Below are 26,566 nucleotides of genomic sequence, written 5' to 3'. Positions count from 1 at the left end.
AGTCCTCACTCCGGCTCCCTGGGCTGAGGGACTGCATGGAGCTCTAGGTTACAAATCGCGCACTTTTTCCTCCTGGACACAGGTCCTTCCGCGACAGCGGGCGCCCGGAGTTACGTCATCGGCGGGTCACCTCCTCCGTGGCTGCAGACTTTAGGTGTCGATGGGAAGCCTGTCACGCGACATGCTGACAGTAAGGGTTTGACGTTTAACAGTGGAAGGAGTGCGTCTCTTAGGCCTCTTCTCTCCTTGACTTTGGCATTGTGGACATCTTCGGCGCCGCATCACGCGGGACCGCCCCCGATTTTACTCAGGCAGTATGTCGGAGAGCCCCGCGCCGCGGAGGGGGCGGGGCGGGCCAGGGCGGGGCGGGGTCCTGGCTGGGCCGCGTCGCGCTCAGGGGCCGCGCCGGGTAGCGTTTCTCTCCAGTGCCTGAGGCGGCTCTGGTTCGGAGAGCCTTTAGGCAGCTCTACGGGAACCTCTGTGCACGGATGGACCCGCCCGGACCCGGCGGGAAGCGGCCTGGCAGGCGGCGGGCCGGGCGGCATCAGCAGAGGCAGGACAGGGCCGAGGCCGCGGGTCCCTGAGGCGTGCGTGCCCACCGGGCCCGGCGGCAGCACCATGATGCCGGGCGAGACCCACTCGGCGGCGCCCGGGACGGCGGCGGACCTCTCGCGGTGTCAGGGCTGTGCCTCCTTGCAGCAGGTGCGTCGCCTCCCCGGGGCGGAGGGCGCGGGCTGCGTGTCAGGGGCTCTCCGGCTCCGCGGCGGGAGCTGCCTCGAGGCCCTCCTCCCGCTCCCCTTCTCGAATGTTTTGGGTACCTTTTGCTTTGCTTTGTTCACACCTGCAACCCAGGACTCACTGACTGGGCTGGTGGGTGGAGGGGGCGGAGTGCGGGTGTGCAGGGCCTACCCAGCCTCAGGGCTCCCCAGGGCGGGCTTTGGTGGGTGAATGACAGGTGAGATGCGGAGGGAATTTACGTCTTGGAGAAGACCTTTGTTCTGACCCCTTCCAAGATTTTGTTGCTTGGAAGCAGATCTTTGGTGACAACGTTTCGAGAGACATATATTTCAGCCCATACGCGGTTTGTCATACCTATCTTAGTTGTCGAAGTTAATCATGTTATCAATTAAGTCAGTAACGTGTTAGTTTTCGTTGTAGTAAATTAAAGGCATGAAGTTTCTAACAGCGGCCATGGACTGTTTCTGTGTTGAGTTGCAAAAATCTGTCTTCTGGTCATGGAAGTAACAGAGATAGCGCCAAGTAATTTCCAGCGTCCTTCCTAACTGCTGTCAGAGTCTCATTTAAAAGACATGCTGAACCACTGAGGGATGGGGACAGGACAAGTAAAAGTTAGGTTAGAAAGTAAATACATTGGTGATTAATAAAATTGAAAAGGGGAGTGAATAACTGAGCCAGAAGGGGGGCAGAGACTTCAGGGAGCCTTAGAATGTTATATTTGAGCAAAGAGGTGAGAAAATGAGGTTTGTTGATACCTAGATAGAAAAGCATCTGAGTGGAAGCCTTAGGTGGGAGTCCTGGAGCACGAGCTTGCCTGGTATGCTTGGGAAGAGCAAGAAGCCCAGTGAGGCTGGAGTTGTCTGAATGTCAGAGGCTGATGGGGTCAGAAAGGGAGGAAGGGAAGGGCCCGATTGTGTGGGTCAGATAGACCATTGTAAGGGTTTGGGCTTCTCTGAATAAGGTAGTGAGTTACTGGAGGTGTTTGCACAGGAGGATAATTGATGTGAGCTATGCTTTTCCGTCATGGATCTGATCTTCCAGCTCCTGTTCATCCCCAGTAGCCCCTATCTTCTTTAAAGTAGCAGCTGTGTTCTTCAGGATGCTTAGGCCAGAAGCTGGATTTCCTTTTTGGTGCCCCTCTTTCCCCTCTCAGCCTGAATCTAGTCCATCAGCTGGTGCTCCTGGGTCATCATCCATCCACTTGTCACCATCTTCATTGCTTCCCCATGATGGTCACCACTCTCATCTGTGACCTGGAGTTTATTGATTAGTCTCTTAAGGAGTCTCCTTCCTTCCTTCCTTCCTTCCTTCCATGCCACTGTTGGTTCTCAAAACAGCAATAGGAGAGTCCTGGTAGGTATCTAGGTCTAGGCAGGTGTAAACTTTTTCTCTAAGGGGGAAAATCATAAATTATTATGCTGTGACTAGTTCACAATTGCTCAACTCTGCCTAGAGGTGCAGAAGCAGCCATAGACAACATATAAAAGAATAGATGTGACTGTGTTGCATTGAAACTTTAAAAAACAAAGGGAAAGCCTTAGTTTGCAGACCTCTTTTTTTTTTATTGGTTGTTCAAAACTTTATAAAGCTCATGACATATCATCTTTCATACATTTGATTCAAGTGAGTTATGAACTCCCATTTTTACCCCAAATACAAATGCAGAATCACATCAGTTACACATTCACATTTTTACATAATGCCATATTTGTGACTGTTGTATTCTGCTGCCTTTCCTATCCCCTACTATCCCCCTTCCCCTCCCCTCCCATCTTCCCTCTCTACCTCATCTGTTGTTGTTCAGTTCTCTCCCTTGTTCCCCCCCACCTTTCCCCTCACAACCTCTTATATGTGATTTCGTATAACATTGAGGGTTTCCTTCCGTTTCCATGCAATTTCCCTTCTCTCTCCCTTTCCCTCCCACCACTCGTCTCTGTTTAATGTTAATCTTTTCCTCCTGCTCTTCCTCCCTGCTCAGTTCTTAGTTGCTCTCCTTAAATCAAAGAAGACATTTGGCATTTGTTTTTTAAGGATTGGCTAGCTTCACTTAGCGTAATCTGCTCTGATGCCATCCATTTCCCTGCAAATTCCATGATTTTGTCATTTTTTAGTGCTGCATAATACTCCATTGTGTATAAATGCCACATTTTTTTAAATCCATTCATTTATTGAAGGGCATCTAGGTTGGTTCCACAGTCTAGCTATTGTGAATTGTGCTGCTATGATCATTGATGTGGCAGTATCCCTATAGTACGCTCTTTTAAGGTCCTCAGGGAATAGTCCAAGAAGGGCGATAGCTGGGTCAAATGGTGGTTCCATTCCCAGCTTTCCCAGGAATCTCCATACTGCTTTCCATATTGGCCGCACCAATTTGCAGTCCCACCAGCAATGTACAAGTGTACCCTTTTCCCCACATCCTCGCCAGCACTTGTTGTTCGACTTCATAATGGCTGCTAATCTTACTGGAGTGAGATGGTATCTTAGGGTGGTTTTGATTTGCATTTCTCTGACTGCTAGAGATGGTGAGCATTTTTTCATGTACTTATTGATTGATTGTATGTCCTCCTCTGAGAAGTGTCTGTTCAGGTCCTTGGCCCATTTGTTGATTGGGTTATTTGTTATCTTATTGTTTAATTTTTTGAGCTCTTTGTATATTCTGGAAATTAGGGCTCTATCTGAAGTGTGAGGAGTAAAGATTTGTTCCCAGGATGTAGGCTCCCTATTTACTTCTCTTATTGTTTCTTTTGCTGAGAAAAAACTTTTTAGTTTAAGTAAGTCCCATTTGTTTATTCTTGTTATTAACTCTTGGGCTATGGGCGTCCTATTAAGGAATTTGGAGCCCGACCCCACAATATGTAGATCAGAGCCAACTTTTTCTTCTATCAGGCGCAGAGTCTCTGATTTGATATCAAGCTCTTTGATCCATTTTGAGTTAACTTTTGTGCATGGTGAGAGAAGGGGGTTCAGCTTCATTTTGTTGCATATGGATTTCCAGTTTTCCCAGCACCATTTGTTGAAGATGCTATCCTTCCTCCATTGCAAGTTTGCAGACTTCTTTAGATCAGGACACTCTACTACATTTGGGTTTTCTGTTGCCTGGGATTGGAATACCTTTTTAGGGAAAAAGAGTGATCAGTTGTGAATGATGTCTCTGGAATTAGTCTTTAATTTTGTAAAGTAGGGCTGGAAAATGAGTTTCCTGGCAGATCATAGAGAAACTTGAGTGACGACCACCTTGAAGTTTTGTCTGATTTCTGTCAGCATTATGGAGTGGAGGAGGTTTTTCCCTGGTTATCATACCAAAGCAGGGCTTGTAGTAGAAATACAGAGAGTGATGTGCAGAATGAATGGGAGGGGTGCAGTAAGTAAGGTAAAGTATTTTACTAATGCATAGTGGTAATAATAAAAGCCTGAGTTAATTGAGGGGTTCTAGGAATAAGAGAAGAAAAATATTGTGAATATGAGAAAGTAGGATGAAAATACCTCTTATATCAGAAGAATGGAAGGTTCAGAAATTAAAATCTTAAGTGACATGAGAACTGTGGTAGAGGAAACCAAGATGGAAGGGATATTGGAAATGTGGGAATGAAGTTTTGAAATAACATCAGGATGGTGATTTTTAGCTATTGTCAGATTTGTTGTTGGTAGAGCAGAGGTACCCTAATACACTAACAAGGAAATAGAGAGCATGCTAGTTGGGCACTGAGTTCATTGTAAACAATTTATAGGTGGAGTGGAGATGGGAGAATGGGGGAGTATGTTCTGTCATTTAAAAAAACAAAAACAACAACAATAACAAACAAAACAAAAACAAAGCCCCTGGAGTCAGTGGAGAGGAAAAACAAACAAAAAACACCCAGCTGGCTGCTAAATAGCCTTTGATGAGGTGAGCATGGAATGATGAGAAAGGAGAAACAGATAAAAGGAATTAAATAGTGTTATAGAGGGAATTGAGATGGAAAAGAATGAAAACGGAGAAGAAGGAATTGTATTTGGTTAATTGGTAGGTGGATAATCAGCTTTTAGGAGACATTTCTGATTTGTTGTATGTTACAGCAAGTACTTGGATTAAACTTTTGCATGAAAAACTAAAGATGCAGAGAGAATATATCCTGTTCTGTGTTTTAATACATTGAAACTTCTTTATTTTGCAGAATGTTTACAAGCAAAATACAGGATACTTCTATAGGAGGAACCCATGTCAGTGCTGTGGCTGTGTTCTGATCCATAACATTAAGTTAACAAGTTTCTTCTGAGTTGAGCAGTTGTTTGCTGCACAAAAAAATCTTTCTTTCATGTCTTAATCCATCCTTTCCTTATTTTCTTTAGAAGTTCAACAGATACAGTTACTGCTTTTGCTCAGGTCATTGCGTGATTCAGAAGTGTATAGCTTGACTGCATTTTATACATCCCTTTTTTTTCTTCAGTCTCATAAATCACCTCATCTCTGTTTTCTCACCTCATTGATTATAATGGTTTGTCACTAATCTGGAGCCCAATGTCCATGTGGGTTGCAGTCATAAAAACCAATACAGTGATATGTAAATTAAGCAAGTCTGTTTTTCTTTTTCTGGTGGTACTAGAGATTGGGCTCACTACTACTGACCTACACCCTAACTCTTTTTTTTTTTTTTTTTAAGTTTTGAGACAGGGTTTTGCTACATTGCTGTGGTTGACCTGGAACTTGCTATCCTTCTGCTTCAGCCTCTTAAATTGCTGGGATTACAGATGTGCTCCACTGCCTAGCTAAATTACACAAGTCTTAAGTTAGGTGATTTTAAGTCAGGCTGCTCAACTGGCATAAGTCACTTTATTTTGGTGGAGGAGAGGCCCTTTTTGCCCTACTTCACTGCAAAACAAAGCAATTGGACTTTCTTGGGAATCCAGATGAGAGTTTGAATATGTTCAGCTCATTGAACTAGATGAATTTAGTGAGCTAGGTGTTTGTTCAAGGGACAGACTGATCTTATATATAAACGTGTTGCTGGACTCCCATTGATGATTTCCAGAAGTTTGAACTTCATTATTTGGAACTTGAAACATATTTTCCCCAGATATATTGATTTACAATTCATTCTATTGCAAGGAATACTTATGAAATTATAATTCATTTATTTATCCACTATTGATGTCTTTACCCCTGGCATGTGTAATGAAATGCAATCATGAGTAGAACAAATATGAGGCTTTACTCTATTTGAGGTTATAGTTGAGACCAAAGCAACCTCACTTATAAGTATGGTGTAAGTTTTGGTGGGAACACAGAAGAGGGCCAACTCTTTGGGCTTATGTGAATTCTGAAGGCCTCATTAGAGGAAGTGAATTCAAATTGAGGTCTGGAAGATGATTTCTAGTTGACCAAGAAGGAAAAGATGGAGGGAGAATCTTGTGGCAGAAGGAACAAGTTGTGCAAAAACTTGTTCAATCAAAAGCTTGAAGGGGAGAAAGTAGTGCGTGATAGATGAGCATGGAGCCAAGGGTGACTGGCATATTTCCTCAAAAGATGAATACTTCAGCATACAGCCTCTGCCCCTTGACATTAGCATCAGTGCAACAGTCCCATCCCATCCATTGGCCCATTCAGATTTTGATTACTGGTTCATGAGTAGCTTTTTCCTTTCTGGTTGATCCTCCTGTCAGGAATGCTATATTTCATTGTCATGGCTCTTTACCATCCTTCGTTTAGTCTTTGTCTTTCATGCTTGTCATAGTTAAATAGTAGAGCCTTGAATTACTCAAGGGACATTGGCAAGGCCTGAGACCATGCCCAGTTTCAATGATTTGCTAGCAGAACTCATAGGAGTCCTTATATAGTTAGACTCATGAATATGGATTATTGTACGGAAAGGAGACAGCAGAATTAGTAAAAGGAAAAGGTATGGAGTGGGGGGTGAAGTATGGGGAGTTGTCCCTTGACTCTCCCAGCAGAGTCAAGGGACAACATGTATAAAAGTGTTAACAGGGAGGCTTGTTAGAAACTCGGTGGCTAAAGTTTTTGTTGGGGACTGATCATGTAGGCACATTCTAAATTCCAGACTCCCAGAAGGAATGCAGGTGTTTAACATAAATTACATTGCACAGTTTAGGCACAGTGAACCACGGTGATTAGTTTGGTGAATAGTGGGAGGGAACCTTTCAGAAATCTAAGCTTCCAAATGTCAGTCAGGACGCACCTTGTGTGCAGGCCTTTCTAAAGGAGAGGGCTCTCAAGCCTATGTGTTAATTCAGCTGCACACCCACTTTGAAACCAGGGGGCTGCTGTGGCCCACTTCTGGATGTGGGGAGAGCTGCAAGCATGTCTTCAGCCTAAAATGTCATTAATGCTGAGGCAGAAACGCCACTGTCCTCACTGTATTGTTGTCCCTTGGTTCACGTAGGGGTTGGTTCCTAGACCCCTCTGAATACCAGAATCACGTCCCTTACATAAAAGCACAGTATTTGCATTTTTCACATGTACACATCCTCTTGTATTGTTTGAATCACCTCTAAATTATTTATGATACCTAATATAATGTAAATCATTGTTGTACTGTATTATTTAGGGAATAATGGTAAGGGGAAAGTCTGCACATGTTCAGTACAGATGCATTTTTTTCCCCCCAGATATTTTCTGTGTTTGGTTGAATGCACGGATCAGAACTCATGGATATAGAGGGCTAACTATATTTACACATTTTTCAAGCATATTTACATACTTTTCAAGCAACCTTCCTATCCCATTTTCATATACATATTTACTCATTATCTACATATGTTAACTTTTTGCCTAGTGTAACTGTTTTTCCAGCATTACTGGCCATCTCTTCTGTGTACCTGCTCAGCTTCTGCTGACTTGCTCCTCTCCAGGGCTGTCCTGCCAACCCCTCCTCACCCTGTGTTCAGCCACTGCATCGCTTTCACTTTCCCAAGGGAAGAAGGGATTACTGCAGCAGTACCCACAGTGACATATAGGAGGGTATTGCGTTGCTTGAGATTAAAATAGTCTGCTAAAGAAAAGGAGCAAATACAGATTTTTTTTTTTTTTTTGAGAAAGAGAATGAAATGCTCTGGAAATTGTTTTAGTAAGTTTTATAACTTGAGGAAACCACCCAGAAGGCAAAGAAAAGCAAAACATTAACTAGTTATCAGAAAAAGAAGACAATTAGGAATAATTCTGAACTTTCCTGTAGACAACATAATATGTGTTGAGCATTGCAAAACTCGGAATCTGAAATCTAGAGTTTTGGAGCATTTCATATTTTGGATTTTTGCATTAGGAATGCTCACCCTGTAAAGTCTATGCAAATATTCTAAAATCAGAAAAACTTGAAATCTGAAACACTTCTGATCTCAAGCATTTTGGGTAAGGCATCCTCAAAGTGTAGGAGCTTCAGAAGAGGAGAATAGGAGTGCTGAGAGAAAAACAGTAATCAGACCCAGCACCTTCCTGTTTCCTAGAAGAGAGGAGTTTTGGACCTTCATCTCCTTCCATAGAACTTGGGCAATAGTGGGTTCCAGCTGCATGGATGAGTGAGGAGGGAACCTGCATGTCCTCTACCAAGGATTAACCTGCTACATTCCCAGACTCATTGTATTGAAACGTTTGTTTTAACCAACATAAATGACATTTGAATCTGATTAGAAGAGGGGAGGAAAAAGAGGTGCCTTATTAGGATATTGAATTATCGACTGAGTTCAAACAGACATGCAACCAGGTCTTAGGAAATAATGTTAGAGATTAGAATGCTGGAGAATAGTAACAAGAAGTCCTTCCCCCGACATAAGAGTGCTGTTTTGTGGTGTTTTTATTTTTATGAGAGTTATACATGACTGTAGTTTAGAAAGACAACTAGATGCACAGGATTCCTTAAGATAGCCTGTAGCCCACGCATCCCTCCTTTCCAGGAGACACTATTCTCAATTGCTTGCACTATGTATGTTTTATGATGAACTTTCTTAGTAGTATGGTTGTATTGCTACTTCTTGTTTTTTTTTTTTTTTCTTTCTTTCAATTTTAGGCATATCTGTTGAATTTCTGACTTTGGAAGGTGAGGGTGGAGCTTTTTCACTACTCCACCCTCTGCCATGCCTGCACATATCCTGCTCCCCATTCTCTCAGCATACTTAGATTTCAGATCAGTATTTGGTTGTGACATTTTTATGACTGCACATTAATGCAGAGGGAAGCTCTGCTGGTGTACATTATTACTTTTTCTGCATGGTTTCTTGTTTTCTCTAATAATTACATCCGTAGTTCAACTTTTTATCTTGAAAATATTAATGCATGCTTATTTTGCGCCAGGGACTAGATTGAATATTTTTTATGGCCCATCCCTTTCAATCCTGATAGCATGCCAACCATTTAACTTCTGCATTTCAGTTTCTCCATCTGCAAAATTGGAGTTAGTACTGAGTCAGGGAGAGGTTAAATAAATTTGTCTAAGGTCACTCAGCTAGAAAGTGGTTATGAAAGAGGAATTTGAATCCATGTGTGTGTGATTCTAGGGCCAGACCTTTCTTTGATGTTTCTAGCCTAGGACTGACATTGCTGAATGGCATCTGGAAGCAAGGTGGCGAAGATGAGATAGAATAGTGAAGAATTCAAAAGAGAATGTTGTGGGTGGGGGGAGGCAGAGTCACTTCTGTTCAAAAAAATAATAATTTATATACATCACTCAAAATAACTACATGCACATGCAGTTCTGTGCTAGTCTTGTGTGAATACCGTTTAATGCTTTTATGTCCACTGGCATTTTCTTCCCAAGGAGAAACTTCTTTCCTGCTCTAATCTGGGGCACAGCCGCCTTCCCAGGGCTTCTCTTCATCTCCGTCTCTTGCATGAGCTAGCCTTTCCCTTGGCTTCTTCCATTCTTTTGGTGGAGCATGTTCACATCTTTCAGTATCTCCCTGAAGCAAATTTGTGGAGACTATTCAAATTCCCAATATTTATTGTACAGCATTTTAAATTTTCCTTCAAAAATGTGGGCTCACTTTCTAGGCCTCTGGTTCCAGTGTTGCTGTGAAGGCTGAAGCCCTTCCAATTCTAGATTCCTGGTGTGGGACTTGCTTCACTTTTCTTTGGGATTCTTAGAGGCTCATTGCCTTGTCTCTAATGTCTTGACATTCAGTGTTGACATTTCATGGTTTGGATCTTATCTGAATCCATATGCCTAACCTTTTCAATTTGGAGACACCTGGCTTTGGTTTTTCTCTGACTTTTTTTCGTTTTCTGTCTGTAACTCTTATTGTTGGGCCTATGGACCTTTATGACACTGGTTAATTATTTTTCTTTTTCTTTCTTCTTTCTCTTGTCTTTGTTTTTGCTTTATATTCTGGGACCTTTTCAATTTTATGGTCAGAGCTTTTTGAGTCTTTAATTTTTGCTTTCATGGTTTTAATTCAGTGATGACAGTGTTGTCAAAATACAAATTATCATAAGATTTACTCTTTAATGTTAGCAGTGAATGGTTTTAAGTATATTTACAGAATTGTGCAGTCATCACCACTAATTGTAGAATGTTTTCATCTGCTCTCTAAAAGAAATCCTACCAACTGGTGTCCCTTGCCTCCTTCCTTCCTTCAGCTCCTGGCAGCCACCAGTATACTTTCTGTCTCTGTGTGTTTGTCTGTAATGGACAATCATTATAAATGGAATCTTAGAATAAGTGTTCTTTTGTGACTTGCTTTTTTAACTTAGCATAATGTTTTAAAGAATCGTCCCAGTTTTTCATTGTCAAACAGGATTTTATTATATGACTATCTACGTATAACGTTTGTTTATCCATTCATCTCTTGATGGACATTAAGTTTATGTTCACATTTTGACTAGTGTGAATGATGCTGGTATAAATGTTAGTGTTTAAGTTTGATGTGGACTATGTTTTCAGCTCCCTTGGGTGTGTATCTGGGAGAATGATTGCTAGATCCTGTGGTAATTGTTTAATGTGGAGTACTGCCAAAGGGTTTCCCACAGCAGCTAAACTATTTTACATTCCCACCAGCAATGTTTGAAAGTTCCAGTTTCTCCACATCTTTACCAACACTGTTATCCTTTTTTAAATTTTAGCCATATTATTGGTTTTCATGTTTGAATTTAAGAGCTCCTCCCCAGTTTCTAAGAGTTCTCAATGTTCTTTAAAAGTAGCTTATAATTTCATGAATATCAGGTTGTATTAATAAATAACTATAAAGTTTTCTGTCCAGTTTTTGTTTACTTCAAGCTGCTTTTTCTTGTTTTGGTCTCCCTCTTTCATATAGAAGCCTTTTGATTTGTGTTCAGAAGTCCTCAATTATTCATGAATGGTTCCTAATAGGCTGGCTGTAAATTGAGTATGTGAGGCTTTTGGACCTTGCACAGTTTTGCAGGATAGTGGCCTGGCCATTTGTTGAGGGAAGAATAGCTAGTGTTAATAACTGCAGATCTTTTCTGAGGGAAAGTGCCCCCTTCTACCTGGAGGACAGAGGACTGTTTGCCTCTGTTCTAGAGCTTACTAGTGATAAACTGGTGGCCAGTCTCAGATTAGTGTGCTTAGGTTTACTTAATCCCTCTGCTTTTGGTATGGTACCTCTGCCCCAAGCGTTCATGGTGTCCCAGAGACCTCCTCTTAAAAGCAAGCTTGCTGCTGGATTGTGGAGGAGTTGTTTCCTGAGGCTTGTTGGAGAGTTGGTGATTGGGATTCAATGCTTAACAAAAAGCTCTGATTAAGAGCCCACTTTAATCCAGTGTACTTTGATGGTAACCTGATTGGATCTGCCAAGACCTTATTTCCAGATTAGGTCATTCTGAGGTGGGCAGGACTTCAGTATGTCTTTTGGGAGTGGGGCATTCAACAGCTAACAGATGGTGACTAACAGTTCTCCACTTAGCAAAATATTTTTCATGCATGAGAAGTATTCATGCTTTATCTCCTTCTCATACTTTTTGAATAAGGAAGAGGTATCTAAATAATTTTATGAGTTATGCATAATATTATTAGGAATATGAGACATAGTGTAAAAAAATATAGACATATCACTCTTGAACATATTTGACAAAAACAACCTAACTAGTACAATGGCACATTGAATCTATCAAGATAGTTGGAGTCAGTATAGTATTCTTTTGCTTTTATCCTGGGAAATGCAAGACTACTTCAATGTTAGAAACTATTGTAATTAATCCACTGCAATTAATAAGTGAAAGGAGAAAAATGTACACATTTAAACTAAATAGATACCTATATATTTATTTGCTAAAGTTCAATACTCAGACATGGTAAAATCTTTTAGCAAACTATCTGTAGAAGTTTTCATGACGTGATCAAAGTAAAAAACCGGGATTAAAGCAAACTTAATTCTAATTTAAGACAAGGATGTGTACATAGTATTCTTCCCTATACTCACTATTTGGCCTTGTGCTGAGGCTTTAGTGAGTTCAGGAAGATGAGGGCAAGCAAATGAGGCATAAGCATGAGTTAAAGGAGGGATAAGACCATTGTTGTAGATGTTGTAATTATTTGTATAAAACATACAAGAAAATTTTCATTATTGCCACAAAAATCACAGTTGTCACTCAGGTAGAGAGCTGGTAAGGCTGCTGGAAACAGAAACAATGGGTGGGGATGGCTCACCTCTGGAGGGTGGCCTGCTGTTAAACATTGCTAGAGTCTGTCTTAGCAATGCACTGTTTGGACTTCATCCTAAAAAAAGTAGAAGAGTCTCATAAAGAAATGCACAAGGAAATCTACTGCATGCTATTAGGAAAGACTTGAAAGTACTAAATGTCCTTTATAGAGACTTGATAAATTGAGGGCATCCAAGTGTGCTTACATGTGCTGCAACCACTTGGAAAGCTAAGAAAATACTATGGGATTATTTCTTGTGTGGAATATGGAAAAGCTAACATGATTGTGTTCTAGAATAAGTTGTTATCCAGGAGTTCATTTGAACAGGGTAACATTTTTTAAGTTTGTAGCAGTAACTTAGAGCCATATTTGTTACTGGTCTGTAAGTTCTAATGTGGATCCTTATGAAATAAGTTTTCACTTACTCTTGGATCCATTGTAATATTCCAACTTGTCTCTCCCATGTTACTTTTTGTAATTTTTTACTTTTTTAAAAATTGTACATCTTTTTGGGTAGTCTTAAATCCTTTCATAAACCATTTAGGGTGAAGAATGATGATCAGTTAATATTTATTGAACTGTGATGCGGTGCACACTGTTAAAGCTTCTTTACAACTACTTTTTTTGTTAAAGGAGTGTTAGTGTTTTGATAAAGATGTTTGAGGGACAGCATGGGCTGGAAACGTGTGTTTACATAATATAAATACTAGGCTTGCATTTATATGTTTACGTAATATTAAACCAAACATTTGTATTTTCTCATAAATATCATAGATGTTTAAAGTAGTTGAGTGTGATAGAAACCTAAGTAGCTAACTGTAGCTTTTTTCTTTCAGAACTTAAATGAATATGTTGACGCATTGATTACCTTGAAACAAAAAATTATTAATACAGAGTAAGTATATTTGCATACATTTGGCAGAATTTTGTAAGCCTGACAAACTGAAGTACATGGAAGTTTTGGGCCCTGAGGGTTAGGCTATGAGGTACTCATTCTGGTAACATTTCTGTGAGTTCTCTCAGCAACTTGAACCTTTATTTAGTGGCTCACAGGTCTTTTAAACAAAGCTCCTGGGTAAGTAGGAAGTTACTTTTGATGGATTGGAATTTTTTAAAAGATGTTTTGTGTTTTCAAAATCATTTTAGCTTTATGCTGAATGTAAAATTTTCTCACAGTATTTTATAGCCATGATTTCAGATTTACTTTTTTAATGCTATAATAGTCTTATGAAATTTAGGCCACAATGCTACTTTGATCAAAGTGATTTTTAATTAAAAGCTCATTTTAGTGCAATGCTTTTGAGGTATTTAAGGTAACACATTAGCATACATTGTGTCTGGAAACCAGAGGAGAGGCAGCTTTGTATGATTTGCAACATGATTTTAACATAGTGTATTTTCTAAATAAAAAGAATAACGTAATTCTTTTTTTTGTTACAGTAATTTGCTAACAGAATACCAGAAGAAATGTGATGATATCCTTTTACTGTTTATTTCTTTTGAATGTTTAGATTTATTTATATATAATAGAGATGTGAAGACTGATCTTTTTAATAGTTATCTTTTGGAAGGCAGAGTTTCCAGGCTCAAATAAAAAGTGTTTCTGATGGGCATAATTGACAGCTAGTCCTTTTAGTTTTAATGCATACTTAAAGTTCTAAGACAAGGAGATTTAGCAGCCTGTTTTGTTTCTATTACTCTGATTTTTTTAAGGTATTATAAGCTTTGTAATACCATTTTTACTGAGGATGTAGCATCTTAGGATATGTTTTGACACTTAGGAATTACTTTCTGAATATTCCTTTTGAATCTGCAAAAAGTATACTCGAGAACATTCAAAATGTTGGGAAAAACTTGTTTAATTATTTTGTGATTAATAGAGAATTAGTGTGTATATAAAAAACCATATAGAAATAATATGATTTTTATATTCATAAGGAAATTCTTGGGCTTAGAGTCAGTTTGTTCAATAAATATTTACAAAACACCTCTAATTTAGTTAGCTCTGGTTAAATATTTTCTTAGCAGACAGAGAAAGGTCTGTATTACTGATCTTTCCACATCTTTGGTGATAACACTTGCCTTGATTTAAGTCTCTCCCATAAAAATACAGAATTTCTCCCATGAAAACAAACATATATGTGCCCATAGAGATCATGATACTTCAACTTTATTTTCCAGGTTGGGACAGATTTCTGCTGTCACAACAATTGAATCTCACGTTATTTTGACAGCAACTTGAGGCCTACTTCAGTATTATTTTTGGCATACTGAATGTAATTGTGATCTCCAATTATTTATTTGTATTCATATCATGATATCTAATTTGTATAATTAGAGCAAGGTAATAGTATTTAGATTTAGTTTTAGTGTTTGAATTTTTACATTAAAAATTGGAAGTCACTGAAAATTTCTCATGCTTCATTTTGTGAAACTATTAATTTGTTTAATTACAAATGCATAAAAATCACAAGAGTAATATGTTTGATTTTAAGAGTGGTACAGAAACAATTATCATAACTACTTCTAGATTGCTAAATAGAAAAATAGATGAGCAGCTTCATATGTGTGTATATTAGTCAGTTTTTCGTTGCTGTGACCAAAATACTTGACAAGAGCAACTTAGAGGAGGATAAGTTTAATTTGCTTTACAACTTAAAAACCCAGTCACACATTTATTATGGCTTTTTTCTATAATTTGCTTCCTTTTGCTACTCACATAGCAACAGATTTTCTCTTTTTTTCCCCCTCAAGATTAGAAAGTTATATTTTTCAATAAGTGGGCTCTGATAAAATCAGCATTATTCAGTGCGTTATTTATTTTTTTATTCTGACCATTTTATTGTCTATCATTGCTTCTTTCCAAAGGACAGGAAATACATTGTTTTCATGACTTTTTAAAAAAATTTTTTTCAAAGACTGCTGTACTTTAGGAAGAGTAAAGTGTACTTCTCAACCTTGAGAACCTTAAGATGCAGGAGCTGCAGATGTGTTTTTACAAATATACATACACATGCTATGCTGGGCTGTGAGTAAACATGGGAGTTGCTAGGAAGTGAAACTTCAAAGAATTATTCTTTGCTGTCTAAGCATAAATATGCTAGCAAATGAAATTGAGGTTATCAAATTGTCTGAATTGTAAAAATGAAGACCCATATAGATTTTATAATCTCTCTGTAGCTTTTGTGGATTTTATGTTCTCTTTGTATTTCTTTTCTAATTACTCATTAAGGGTAGTTATGTGATTTTTGTGAATTATATAACTCTTGTCTGTTGCTATTATTCTCTGAGTTATTCAAGAAATGAAGGGCAGGTTATTGGGAATTCAGATATATATGGAATATCAAAGTATTTTCTATTTACTGGTTAATGCTTGGTCTTTATTCTTGTAATTTAACTCTAACCAATCAAGTCTTCACAGAGCTGTTTTTTTTTTAGAGAAATAGGTATTTTGGTAAATAGGAATAACTCAGTAAAAAGACATTACTGTGTTACAAGTAGAAACTTAGATGTTATTTTCTGGGGTTTATGATCTTTCTTGAATGTTCATTGATTATAGATTATTAAAGATAACTGTAAAATGAGTTTTATCTGATACTCACCTCTCCAGGTGAGTATCAGATGATAAAATTCTCAGAGTTTTCTTTAATAAGTTTTACAGCTGCAGTTTGCAAGAAGGTAAGCCAACCTCTTTTCATAGTTGGTGATACCACTTGTTTGAGTGTTTGATTTGGAATAGGTATTTGTAGGCCAGATTTTAAACAGAATCTAACAAAACATACCTAGGATTGATCCTAGGTATAGTATGTTGCTTTATTGCTCATAATAAAAGATTTGCATTTTTCTGCCACATCATTTGAATGGATTTACTTAGGTCTTAAGTTGCAGCCTGGTGTTTCATCTTTTCATTGACTTTTGCTGACTACATTGCAACTGAGATGAAGCTTATTCTCAAATTACTGTTGTCCACATGAATTTCACTTTTTAACATGGTTGTTTATCTAGTGTTATTTTATACAATCTAATTACTTATCTAATTACTTTAGCAATATTTCATGTTCTGTTTACATTTGTCATTTAGAAGAAGGCTCAAGTGTGGTTTTAACCCAAATTCCAAAATAGCCTATCACTTAATTTGAATAAATAGGGATGCATTCAAGATTGGAAATGCCATGTTTGCAGACAGTTCTTGAACACATTCTCTAGCAGAGAGAAGAGGCTTCCAGGGAGGTCTACTTGTACTTGTTTCCCAAGTTGCTTTTTGATACACTTTTAACAAAAATAGACTGTTATTTCTAAGAAATTAAGCAATATGAAGATCATATTAGTGTAAGTAGGTATAAATGGTAGAAATGTATTTAAAAAGATTCTTTTCTTTTTTTTGGTTCCAAGTTAGAAATCTCAGATCATCAGTATAGGTGTTCAGCAATTCACTGCAGATTCTCTTGTGTAATGACATTATTCATTGTTCGTTTTTAGAGAAAATAGTACTTTACATCACCAAGTGGAGCAGATGCTGCAGAAAATTTCTCCTCTGCAGAAGTGTCAGGAAGAACTAGGATCTTTAAAAGCAGAGCTAGAAGAGAAAAAGGTAACTACTATCATTTCCTATAAAAGCCTATTGTCAGTACATTAATTCTGTCACTGTAATTGGTAAAAGGGCACTTTTAATGTGTTATCAAAGCAAATAAAAGTTAATATATCACTGTCCTTAGAGAACACTGAACTGATTGATTAATGGCTTCACAGTGATTACTAGCTCTACAATACTGTGTTAGTTCCTTATGCTTTTTGAGGGGCTCCACTAGAGAAAACTGACAACTGAGTGTTTTTATGTTTGTTTTTTTTTTTAATGTGTCCTACGCTAATTCAATTTTTCCCCTGAATGTGAAATAATGTGCGAAAATTTACACTTAAATCATTGTGTGTGACTGAGAAAGTGGGAGAGAATTTGATTTCATCCAGTAGTGCTGGACAGCCCAGGGTAGGACTCAGGGTCTCTGTTTTAGTATGAGTGAAGATGTCCTATAGAGAACTCACTCTCATGGTTCATGAACTAATCAATGTCCTAAGCAATGTCTATATATCCTTTTACCACTATTACCTGGTAGTTTGGTTTGGTCCTGATTTTAGATTTCTGTTCTTGTAGTTATGTTTGGTTCTTTGTGGTTTCTCATTGTCTGTGAGCAGTGCATAAAGTGAGAGTCCTTCACTAATATTCACATGCTCTCATAGGTAAGTGTTGAGGTTAGAAGGTACTTCCTGTTTGAAACAGTCTGATACTATTTATGCAATGATTTGAAGTCTTGGAAAAAAACACCTATTTTAGATATAAAACTCTGATAAGGTTATCCTTTCATGGAGTTTATTTTCCTTTTCAAAACCCAGTTTCCTGGAAAACTTTTTTTTTAAATACCTTAAACTTAGGATAATTTTCTGTATAAATATACCTTTTACAAGAACCGTAAAAAAGAATTCATGGCTACTACAGATAAAATTATTGGAAATCCCACATGTCATATGGTTTACATGAGACAGATTGTTACCACCCTAGAGTATTCTCCCCTTTCCAACCCATGGCTCTTGTGTGAGAGTATTTGTGCCTTCTGGTCTTTCACTAGAGACATGTAGCTATCTGAGCTCTTATGTACTTGAATGATACATATTTATTTACTGTTTTTTGTAAAAATTCTTCATTCAACTATGCAGTGAAAGTTGAACAGAAACAGTTGCAGTGTTCAATTATGTCTATCTGTGATTATAAAACCTATGTCTGAGAGGGAACCTTGGAGTCAGACCTCAATAATAAAACTCTTAATTACTCTCTGTGACTTTAAAAAAATAAATTCCCCTCAAGCCCTCAGACTCATTTGAAAAAGGCCTCTAGAGCTGGTGCGATAGAGAAATATATATAAATATATATATGTATATAAATGTCACCCTCAATTACAGAGTCTTTCCCAGTCCATAGGGCTGTCAGGGTATATATATTAGAGTTCACACATTTTTCCCAGTTATCATTAAGTATAGTATTTTGTTTTGTATTTTTTCCACAGTAGTACTAAAACTAATATTTACTGAGCTCTAAATTTCTTCAAAGTATATTGAATTTTATTGTTTAAGACAAGAATATTAGCTATTTGATATTTAAACCAGTTATTAAAGGGTTTGGAATTGTCTTAAAATAAGTTATTATTTTGTTTTGTAGCTTTTATATGAATGTATTACCAATTATATGTATTAAGAATCTAATTAAACTTATTAAAATATTCAATGAATTATATTTGGTTTCCTGCTGAATATATCTATTCTTTTGGTTAACTTCATACTGTGAAAGATGATAGTTTGACTTCTCAAGATCAAAACAAGTTATGACCTATTGTTGCTACTTTTATTTGGACAGTTTTTGTTTGTTTCTTTAGAGTTCTCTAAAGTTATATCAGGACACTCACCAGGAATATGCTCGTGTAAAAGAGGAATGCTTGAAAAGTGATGCACAGTGAGTAGTTTTAAAATTACTATAGAAATGGGGTTTTCATATTTGAAAGTAGATATTCCATAAATCAGTAGTATTTCTCTTTTCTCAGTCTTTGGATTTTTTGGCCATGATTAGCTATGTGGTCTTGAACTAGTTAGTCTCTCGGCCTTGATTTCCACCTTTGTAAAATGGGAATTGTATCTACTTTGAGCAATTATAAGGAAGATTAGAAGGTCCTGTGTTAAAGTGCTGCAAAAAGAAGTACATAAAAGTTTTTTATTCTGTACACATGCATGTGTGTCCGTGTGTCTATTGACTTCTTTCTTTGTGCTGATACTTCAATGGGTTTCAAACAGAATAGACATCTTTATTACCATTAATGAAAAGTGCTGTTAAAAACATCCCTTGTGGAAAAATAATACAAGGGGGACAAATGAATGCCAGTAGAGGGGGCAGAGAGAGAAAAGGGGAGGGGAGGGGAGGGGAGGGGTGATAGTAGAGGATAGGAAAGGCAGCAGAACACAACAGACAGTAGTATGGCAATATGTAAATCAATGGATGTGTAACTGATGTAATTCTGCAATCTGTATATGGGGTAAAAATGGGAGCTCATAACCCACTTGAATCAAAGTGTGAAATATGATATATCAAGAACTATGTAATGTTTTGAACAGCCAACAATAAAAAATTAAAAAAAAAAAAAAAAAAAAACATCCCTTGTGGGCTGGGGTCATGGCTGAGTGGTAGAGGCTTGCCTTGCATGTGCGAGGCACTGGGTTCGATTCTCAGCACCACATACAAATAAATAAGATAAAGGTCTATCAACAACTAAAAAAAAAAATAATAAAAAAAAAATCCCTTGATTATTTTGACATTCAGTACCACACAAAACAGTCATGTGAACTGTGTAGACAGTGGTTTACTGTGTAGATGTGATTCAGCAGTGACTCAGAGACTCTTTCTCAGGGGGTTACCTTCCTTTTTGGCTCTTAGGAATCCATCTTAGAACTGGAGAGGGTCTCCAGCCTCTGCCTTCTGTCAGGTTGCTGTGTATATACAGTTAACTGCACATGCTCCCAGAGAGTAACATTGACCAGTGCTGACCCTTGGAGCCCGTCTGGATATGCTGTCAGCTCAGCTTCTAGATGATCTTACTTCCTCTAGGGGCAGAGTCTGAGTAGGTCCACAACTTGTTTTTCATATGGAAAAGACAGAATAAAAAAAAAAAAAATCCATTTTAGAACTACTATACATTAAATGGAATACCATTCTTTCTTAGGTTTATTCTATCAGAAAAATTTATGGTAATTTCAGTTATTGATAACTTAATGCTAATTGTGACTGAAATAGTCTGTTAGGCAAAGCTCAGTAATTTAAAAAATATGTTTCATAAATTGTGAGGCTTTGTTTCTGTCATATTATTTTTCACTTTCTAACTTATAGTATTTTATTATTAGGAAGAAGAAACTCGAAGCTAAGGTGAAGAAGCTGGAAGGTAAATGGCACTATTGTTACCTGGCTAGTGGAAACCCTTGCTGGCTATTTCAGATCCCTGGTAATAGGGTGAAGCACTCGATCAAATGGTTGAGTTGTTGTAGACTTGGATGGTACATCTCTGGGTCATCCCTAAATGAGAGCAAGGGTCTGTTCCTCCCAGTAACCATATCAGAAGTTGGAGATGGAATGTGGCAGTCCCTGAAAGGGTATTATACTCAAAATAATAGCACCCTGCACTTTTTGTTGTAAAAAGTAGCAACTAATGAAATGATTTAATTTTGAAAGTTGAATCCTATGGACTTTCTTATTTTCCCCCCATGATATAAGAACAGATACTGGGGCTGGGGATGTGGCTCAAGCGGTAGCGTGCTCGCCTGGCATGCGTGCGGCCCGGTTTTGATCCTCAGCACCACATACAAACAAACATGTTGTGTCCACCAAAAACTAAAAAATAAATATTAAAAATTCTCTCTCTCTCTAAAAAAATTTTAAAAAAAAGAACAGATACTGCTTTTAATATCAAGAAACTCATGCATTTATGATACATGTAGGGAGATTTCCATGAAATCCTCTTCATTACGATTGTCCAGTTTAAATCTGGTAAATTTAAATCATTTTAAATCTCCACACACTCCACAGTTGTTAGGTGCTTCTACTTCACAAAGAAAGTGCAGAGTGCAGTTTCTTAGGTCTTCATGTTTCAGCTGATAACCCTTCAGAAGTCAGTGGGAGTGAAACTCAAGATCTTTTTGTTGGCTTTTCCTCCCTGCATTGTGCAGTGGGACATGGACCTAATGCACAGTAGAGACAGACAGCTTCTGCTGTTTCCATCCGTGCTTGTGGTCTTCCTTCAGTTTCATTGTGGCTCTAGTAACTGTCTTATCTGCTGTGGGTTTCTGACATTATAGTGATTGTGCCCTGCTTCAATGATGGTGCATTTTCACTTAGAGTGTGAGTAATAGTTTAAATTTAGTAGTCCCAGTCATTAATTTATCTAGATTAAGCCAAATGTTTTAGACTTATTCTATAAATGTCTTGGTGACATGTTCCTTAGATTTGATTATTGCATAAACATTGACAGTTGGCAGGGAGGACACTGCTGTGTTCTAAGTCTTGTCTTTTTCTTGGTGGTGTGTGGAGATAAGTGTCTAAGGAAATATTTTGAGAAACATGAGATGCCTTTGAGACTCCATATATAGCTATGAAGCAAAATGCAGCGTTTTTCATGTAGAAAAACACTTTCCCCTAGTAAATGATAAGACATAATAAAGATTACTGAGGAAAGAAATACTCGAGCTTGTTAGCATATTATTACTTTGTTGTTTTAGGGGATTTTGCTTTTTTTAGCAATTGTGTGTGAGTATATCGGTGTAAAATCAGTACTGGTCAGATTGTTAATAGTGTGAAGTATTTGTTATTTCAGAATGAAGGATTTGGTAAAAATGCAGAGAACTATAAATATTCCTAAAGAGTAGATCTCCAACAAAGATATTTGGCATTAGGATTAGTTAACTTGTTAAAGGGAATTCCAGGAAGTGATATTAGCCAAATTATATAATTGTATTGTGTGCATATGTGAATATCTAATAATAAGTTTCCCAATTATGTATGAGTATCTTGCAGCAATAAAATAATGTGTGTGGGGGAGGGAATTCCAGAAAAGAATAACTATCTCCAGTAAATATCATGAAAGCTGCCCCCTTTTCTTCTTCACCAGATAAAGAGAATGGTATTAATTAATTCTAAGATCACAGTTCTAAAATCTCAAAACATCACTGCTAATTATTGAAATGAAAAGAGTACAAGGTACCATGGCATCTCCCCTTATGCATTAGATTGAGGCCCTGCCCAGAAGGGTTTGGAAAGGATTCTTAAGCCCTGCATCAATTTTATAATCTTATAAATAGTTAAAGAAAGAAAAGTTCCTCTATTAGCCCTGACCGATAAAGTATTTGAATACTTTAAGAAATGAGAAAATCTCATACTATATCAGATCTTGAGTAATCCATTAACGCTAGCAGTAAAGGTAGTAAATTATTTTTTTGTTTCTTTATTATAATTTTAAAATACAGAAGCTGCTGTCAAGCAAACTCAAGACTTCAAACAACTAAGAAATGAAAAGAAAATACTTGAAAAAGAGTTTAAGAAGACACAGGTACTATATAAAACAGTGTGTTCAAACTTGAAAATTCCTGGTTTCGGGGCCTGAGTGGGTGACTGTTGTAACAGATCTGACAGTCAGGCAGAGGCCACCTAGGGACTATAGGCACGTTGCCTGTTAAGTTATACCTGTTGTACATTTGATCCACCATATTTGCACTACTCATCCAGCATAAACACCGTTAGTGTTTTATTTTCACAGGAAAGACTTGACGAATTTTCCAAACAGAAAAATGAGAAAGGTGAGTATTCAGTTAATACTTACTTAAAATTTCTATATTGATATGCAATATTTTAAAATTATTTTTCCCCACATCTTTTTAGAATTGAGACATATTGGAACACAAATTTCAAGTGATTCATATGGAAGCATAGATAAAAGTGAGTAGACTGTGATTTTTGCTTCAATTTTGTGTGCTAGTATTAGTGATTTGGAAGATTCCATATAGCTCTAACATACAGCTGTAAAAATATCCAGGATTAGTATATATTTCATGTTAGAAGAAGCCATATATTTGGGGTTGGCGTTAGTCAATATATATTTCTAACCAATTTTTTATCTTCTAAAAAAATACAGTGATTAAGGGATACAATGAAGAATGTTGTTTGGGAAAGGAAAACTATTTAATATGTATAGTTTCCACAGTTTTCAATAATTAAGTATTCATTAGATTACAATTTATAGGTATGAATAATAATTAGGTTCTCACTAGTTTGCAACTTATCAGATTAATTTTTTAAATATCCTAGGTGCCAAACATAAAAACATTGTTAAAGTCAGGCAGGAAAACCATAGTGTCAAAGCCCTATTGTATATTTACTGAAAACACAAAAGAGTTTAAGGAAGAAAAGTAAAATAGTGGTAGCCATGGAATTGTTGTAAGGGAAATCCAGATATGTCACTACACATTTGTACTGAGTGACTCATTTCTAAATGAGAAGGCATAATGACAATTGAGAGTGAGAAATTGGGAGTTTTCATCTTAATACTTCTGTTTACTACTTGGCTCTTTGCCGTTTACTTCCCTTTTTTCTCCTTTTAAAAAGTGGAGGTTATGAATTTGAATTTCTACTTTTATAAGTTTTTTGTGGAGTTGAAATTAATGTTTATTAATTAAATGTAGTCATTTTCATCATACTAATGTGGATTTTTTAATTAAAAACCTCTAAGTGGAAATAATTGAAGACCTTTAAATTTTTATGTATAAGTAAGCAATGTCTCTTAAGAATTCACTTTTATCCCTTTTCCCCTTTTCTTTAATTTTCTTTTACCTTAGAGAACAAGTTCACGTTTTCCTTGGTTTAAGGCCATTAGCTGTTCATACTTTCCAGTTGCCTGGGCACTGGTATCACATATATGCAATCTCTTGTGCTTTTGCTCTGTGTGTGGAGTGTGAGATGGAGTGATGGGTATTGCTGAGAGCAATCAAAGATCCAGAGCATTGCATTGTGCTTTCCCAGCCAACAATCAGCTGTTGAATTTAATCATATTTCCTTCTGGACTCACAGATCTGTGTTAGGCCTTTCTATTCAAACATGGTCCTTCTACCCACTCCTTTCAGTTTTCTATCCTACATTTCATCTTATTTTTTTCAAAGAGCTTATTGCTCTCTCAAAGTTATTTTATGTTTTGTTTTGATCCTCTCTAATAATGAGGGCAGGGATATTGTCTATTGTACATTGTATTTTTTCCAGGTAAATAAATTAATGAAGTCAGTTGTGAACTTTGATGTATTTATTTCTTACTTCTTAACTGAATCCTTAGCACTTTTCTCTATTAATATTGAATATTTGACTGCTGGAAGAAATTAGCAAATTAAATACTAAGAAATATTGAGTTGGCATCACTTTAAAAAAGGCTTCCTGAGTGGCACTTTGCCTTGACTTCTTTTCAAATTCCAACAAAAATGATCTAAATGAAAAGTAGTTTGCCTGGATAGTTAAAAAGTTTACCATCAATAGGGTAAATTAATGAGGAAGATGGAAAGCAGATGGTTACAGTTGCAGGCTGCAAAAAGCAAGTTTCACTGCAGAAGCCTGGAGTTTCCCTTGATTGCTGGGGTAGAAATAGAGGTAGGAGCAGGTCCTTAGCATTTGCAAGCCATTGATAAAAGGGTAAAGGTATGACAGCCTTCTCATTTCAAACCTGTTTCTGGTCTTTGCCCACAGACTGAGCCCCAGGTACAGATTGCTGAAATGGTAGCTGCGTCATAAGACATGCCTGAGGTCTCTGGATAGTAGAACATTGAGTAGTTGTGGCTGCTTTGAGCATTAGTCACTCTTGTTCCTAGTAAATAAGATGGTAATGCACTCCGTGTAATCCGCACAATTGCATTCACTCACCTCTGTCCCCAAAGGCAGGGTCATGAAACAAGAACCTGCACTTACTGCTAGAAGATCAGGACTACAAATGTACATAAAGGAATACACTTCTAAAGGTGTTCTGCCTACAACCTTTTCTAAAACCTTGACAAAAAGAAAGGGAGGGACAAGGAAGAAAGGTGCCAGAAGACTGAGGAAATATTACTAAATCATGAGTGAGAAGAAAAGGTTAAAAACTAAATTAGAATTCTTAGAGAAAATCTAAGAACATATCCACAGGCTCCCTCTGTGGATCTTGGAAATTAAAAATATGATTACAGAAATAAATCTGCTAAATAGGCTAATGTTGAATGGATAGATGATTGAATTAGTGAACCCAGAGATTAGATCCAAGATGTCTCTAAGGATGTAGTACAGAGGGTGTTAGAAAAATATAAGAAATTGAAGGATAAAGCCAGATGTCTTAGTATTCATCTCCTAGAAATTTTCAGAGGGAATCACAGAACCATAAGGAGGGAAAGAGATCAAGAAGTAACAGAAGAGAAAGTCACTGAACAGAAAATATTTTTATGTTCATTCTGTTGGGGCCTCCCAAGTGTAGAAAATGATTTTTTAATATAAATTCTACCTCTGACATGTTTGTAGGATATGTACCTAAAATAAATGAAACAAAAAGTTTGAATACAGAGTGGCAGGAAAATGTCTTCCAAGCAGTGCTCTCAGGAAAGCAGTAACATAAGAAAATATTTCAAGCTTAGAAACACATTTACATAGATTAAAAGGGAATGTTTACGTTGATTAACACAACTCATTAAGTGGACACTGTCATGTGTCTAAGAGCATGAAACTATCAGTAAAAGAGCTTTTGGGAATTCTAGGAGGAATAGCCACATCGTTTGTCATCATGATCAGTTTTAGTATGTTTCTCAGAAACAGGTGAGAGCAGACAGGAGATGGAATTATGACTATAATTAAATATGACTCTGCAGACTGCACAGTTCTTTAGTATACTTCTCAGACATTTTAAATTGGCTAATACACAGCAAAATAACTCCACAATTTAATGAGATATTAACAAGACCCCATTCCTATAAGTTAATGAAAAAAAAGTGCAGCAATTGATTTGGAACTATTGAAACTGACTGGATCATTACTGTACTGGAGAAACGAGAACCTATATCAAGTGTGAGCAAGAGGAAAACCCATTGCACCCGGACTTGGAAAGCTGCGAAAGTACAGTTTAGTTCTTCATTCATAGTTTCATATCCAAATGTAAAAAACAGATTTTCTTTTTCTAGGAAAATGTGCTCTCAAATTGATTCAGACTTGAACAGAAAATAATACAGAAAAAATTTTTAAAAATAATTGAAGTGTTAGACCATTGTAGTTCCAGATGGTTTGTTGGTTGAGCTCTCCAAAGTCTTGAGTGAAAACAAGTGTCTTTATCATTAATTTATTGTTTTAGAACTTAGAAAATATGGAATGTGCCTGTCTCATTAACATGAACAAATATCCTCAAGACTCAAAACTGTGTTACTTGATAACATAACTGCAAAAATACTAAATAAAAATTTCAGGCATCAAAGCCGTGAGTTACTTAGAATACAAATTATGATCTAAGGAGTTATTTCAGGAATATGATAACTGATTCTAAGTATTATGTTCATCTCAATTCAGTATTCGCTTCTAATTAAGAGAAAAATCGGTCTATAATAGGAAAAAAGTTTGAATTTGATAAAGGAGAAGCATTGAAAGCATAGTCCTTATTGTCAGAAACAAGGCAAGGATC

At 37.2% G+C, this 26,566-nt stretch overlaps 1 protein-coding gene across 1 annotated transcript in view; it reads left to right on the top strand.

Annotated features, from left to right (window-relative positions):
* The first annotated feature begins 379 nt into the window (after nt 1–379).
* Nucleotides 380–26,566, top strand: part of Ice1 (interactor of little elongation complex ELL subunit 1) — a 56,672-nt gene continuing 30,485 nt past the window's right edge. Inside the window, exons 1-9 of the mRNA XM_058574502.1 lie at nt 380–702; nt 13,157–13,215; nt 13,761–15,998; nt 16,800–16,911; nt 18,743–18,819; nt 20,256–20,293; nt 22,368–22,450; nt 22,658–22,697; nt 22,780–22,836. Coding sequence (XP_058430485.1) covers nt 16,834–16,911; nt 18,743–18,819; nt 20,256–20,293; nt 22,368–22,450; nt 22,658–22,697; nt 22,780–22,836 — 373 coding nt within the window. The 5' untranslated portion in view covers nt 380–702; nt 13,157–13,215; nt 13,761–15,998; nt 16,800–16,833. The remainder of the gene's footprint in view (nt 703–13,156; nt 13,216–13,760; nt 15,999–16,799; nt 16,912–18,742; nt 18,820–20,255; nt 20,294–22,367; nt 22,451–22,657; nt 22,698–22,779; nt 22,837–26,566) is intronic.

The sequence above is a fragment of the Marmota monax genome, unplaced genomic scaffold (assembly GCF_021218885.2).
Source record: "Marmota monax isolate L192 unplaced genomic scaffold, Marmota_monax_Labrador192_F-V1.1 WCK01_AAM20220418_F8-fsc00082, whole genome shotgun sequence".
Lineage (NCBI taxonomy): Eukaryota > Metazoa > Chordata > Mammalia > Rodentia > Sciuridae > Marmota > Marmota monax.
Note: the sequence above shows the minus strand (reverse complement) of the source record. Positions and strands in the feature narration are given on the sequence as shown.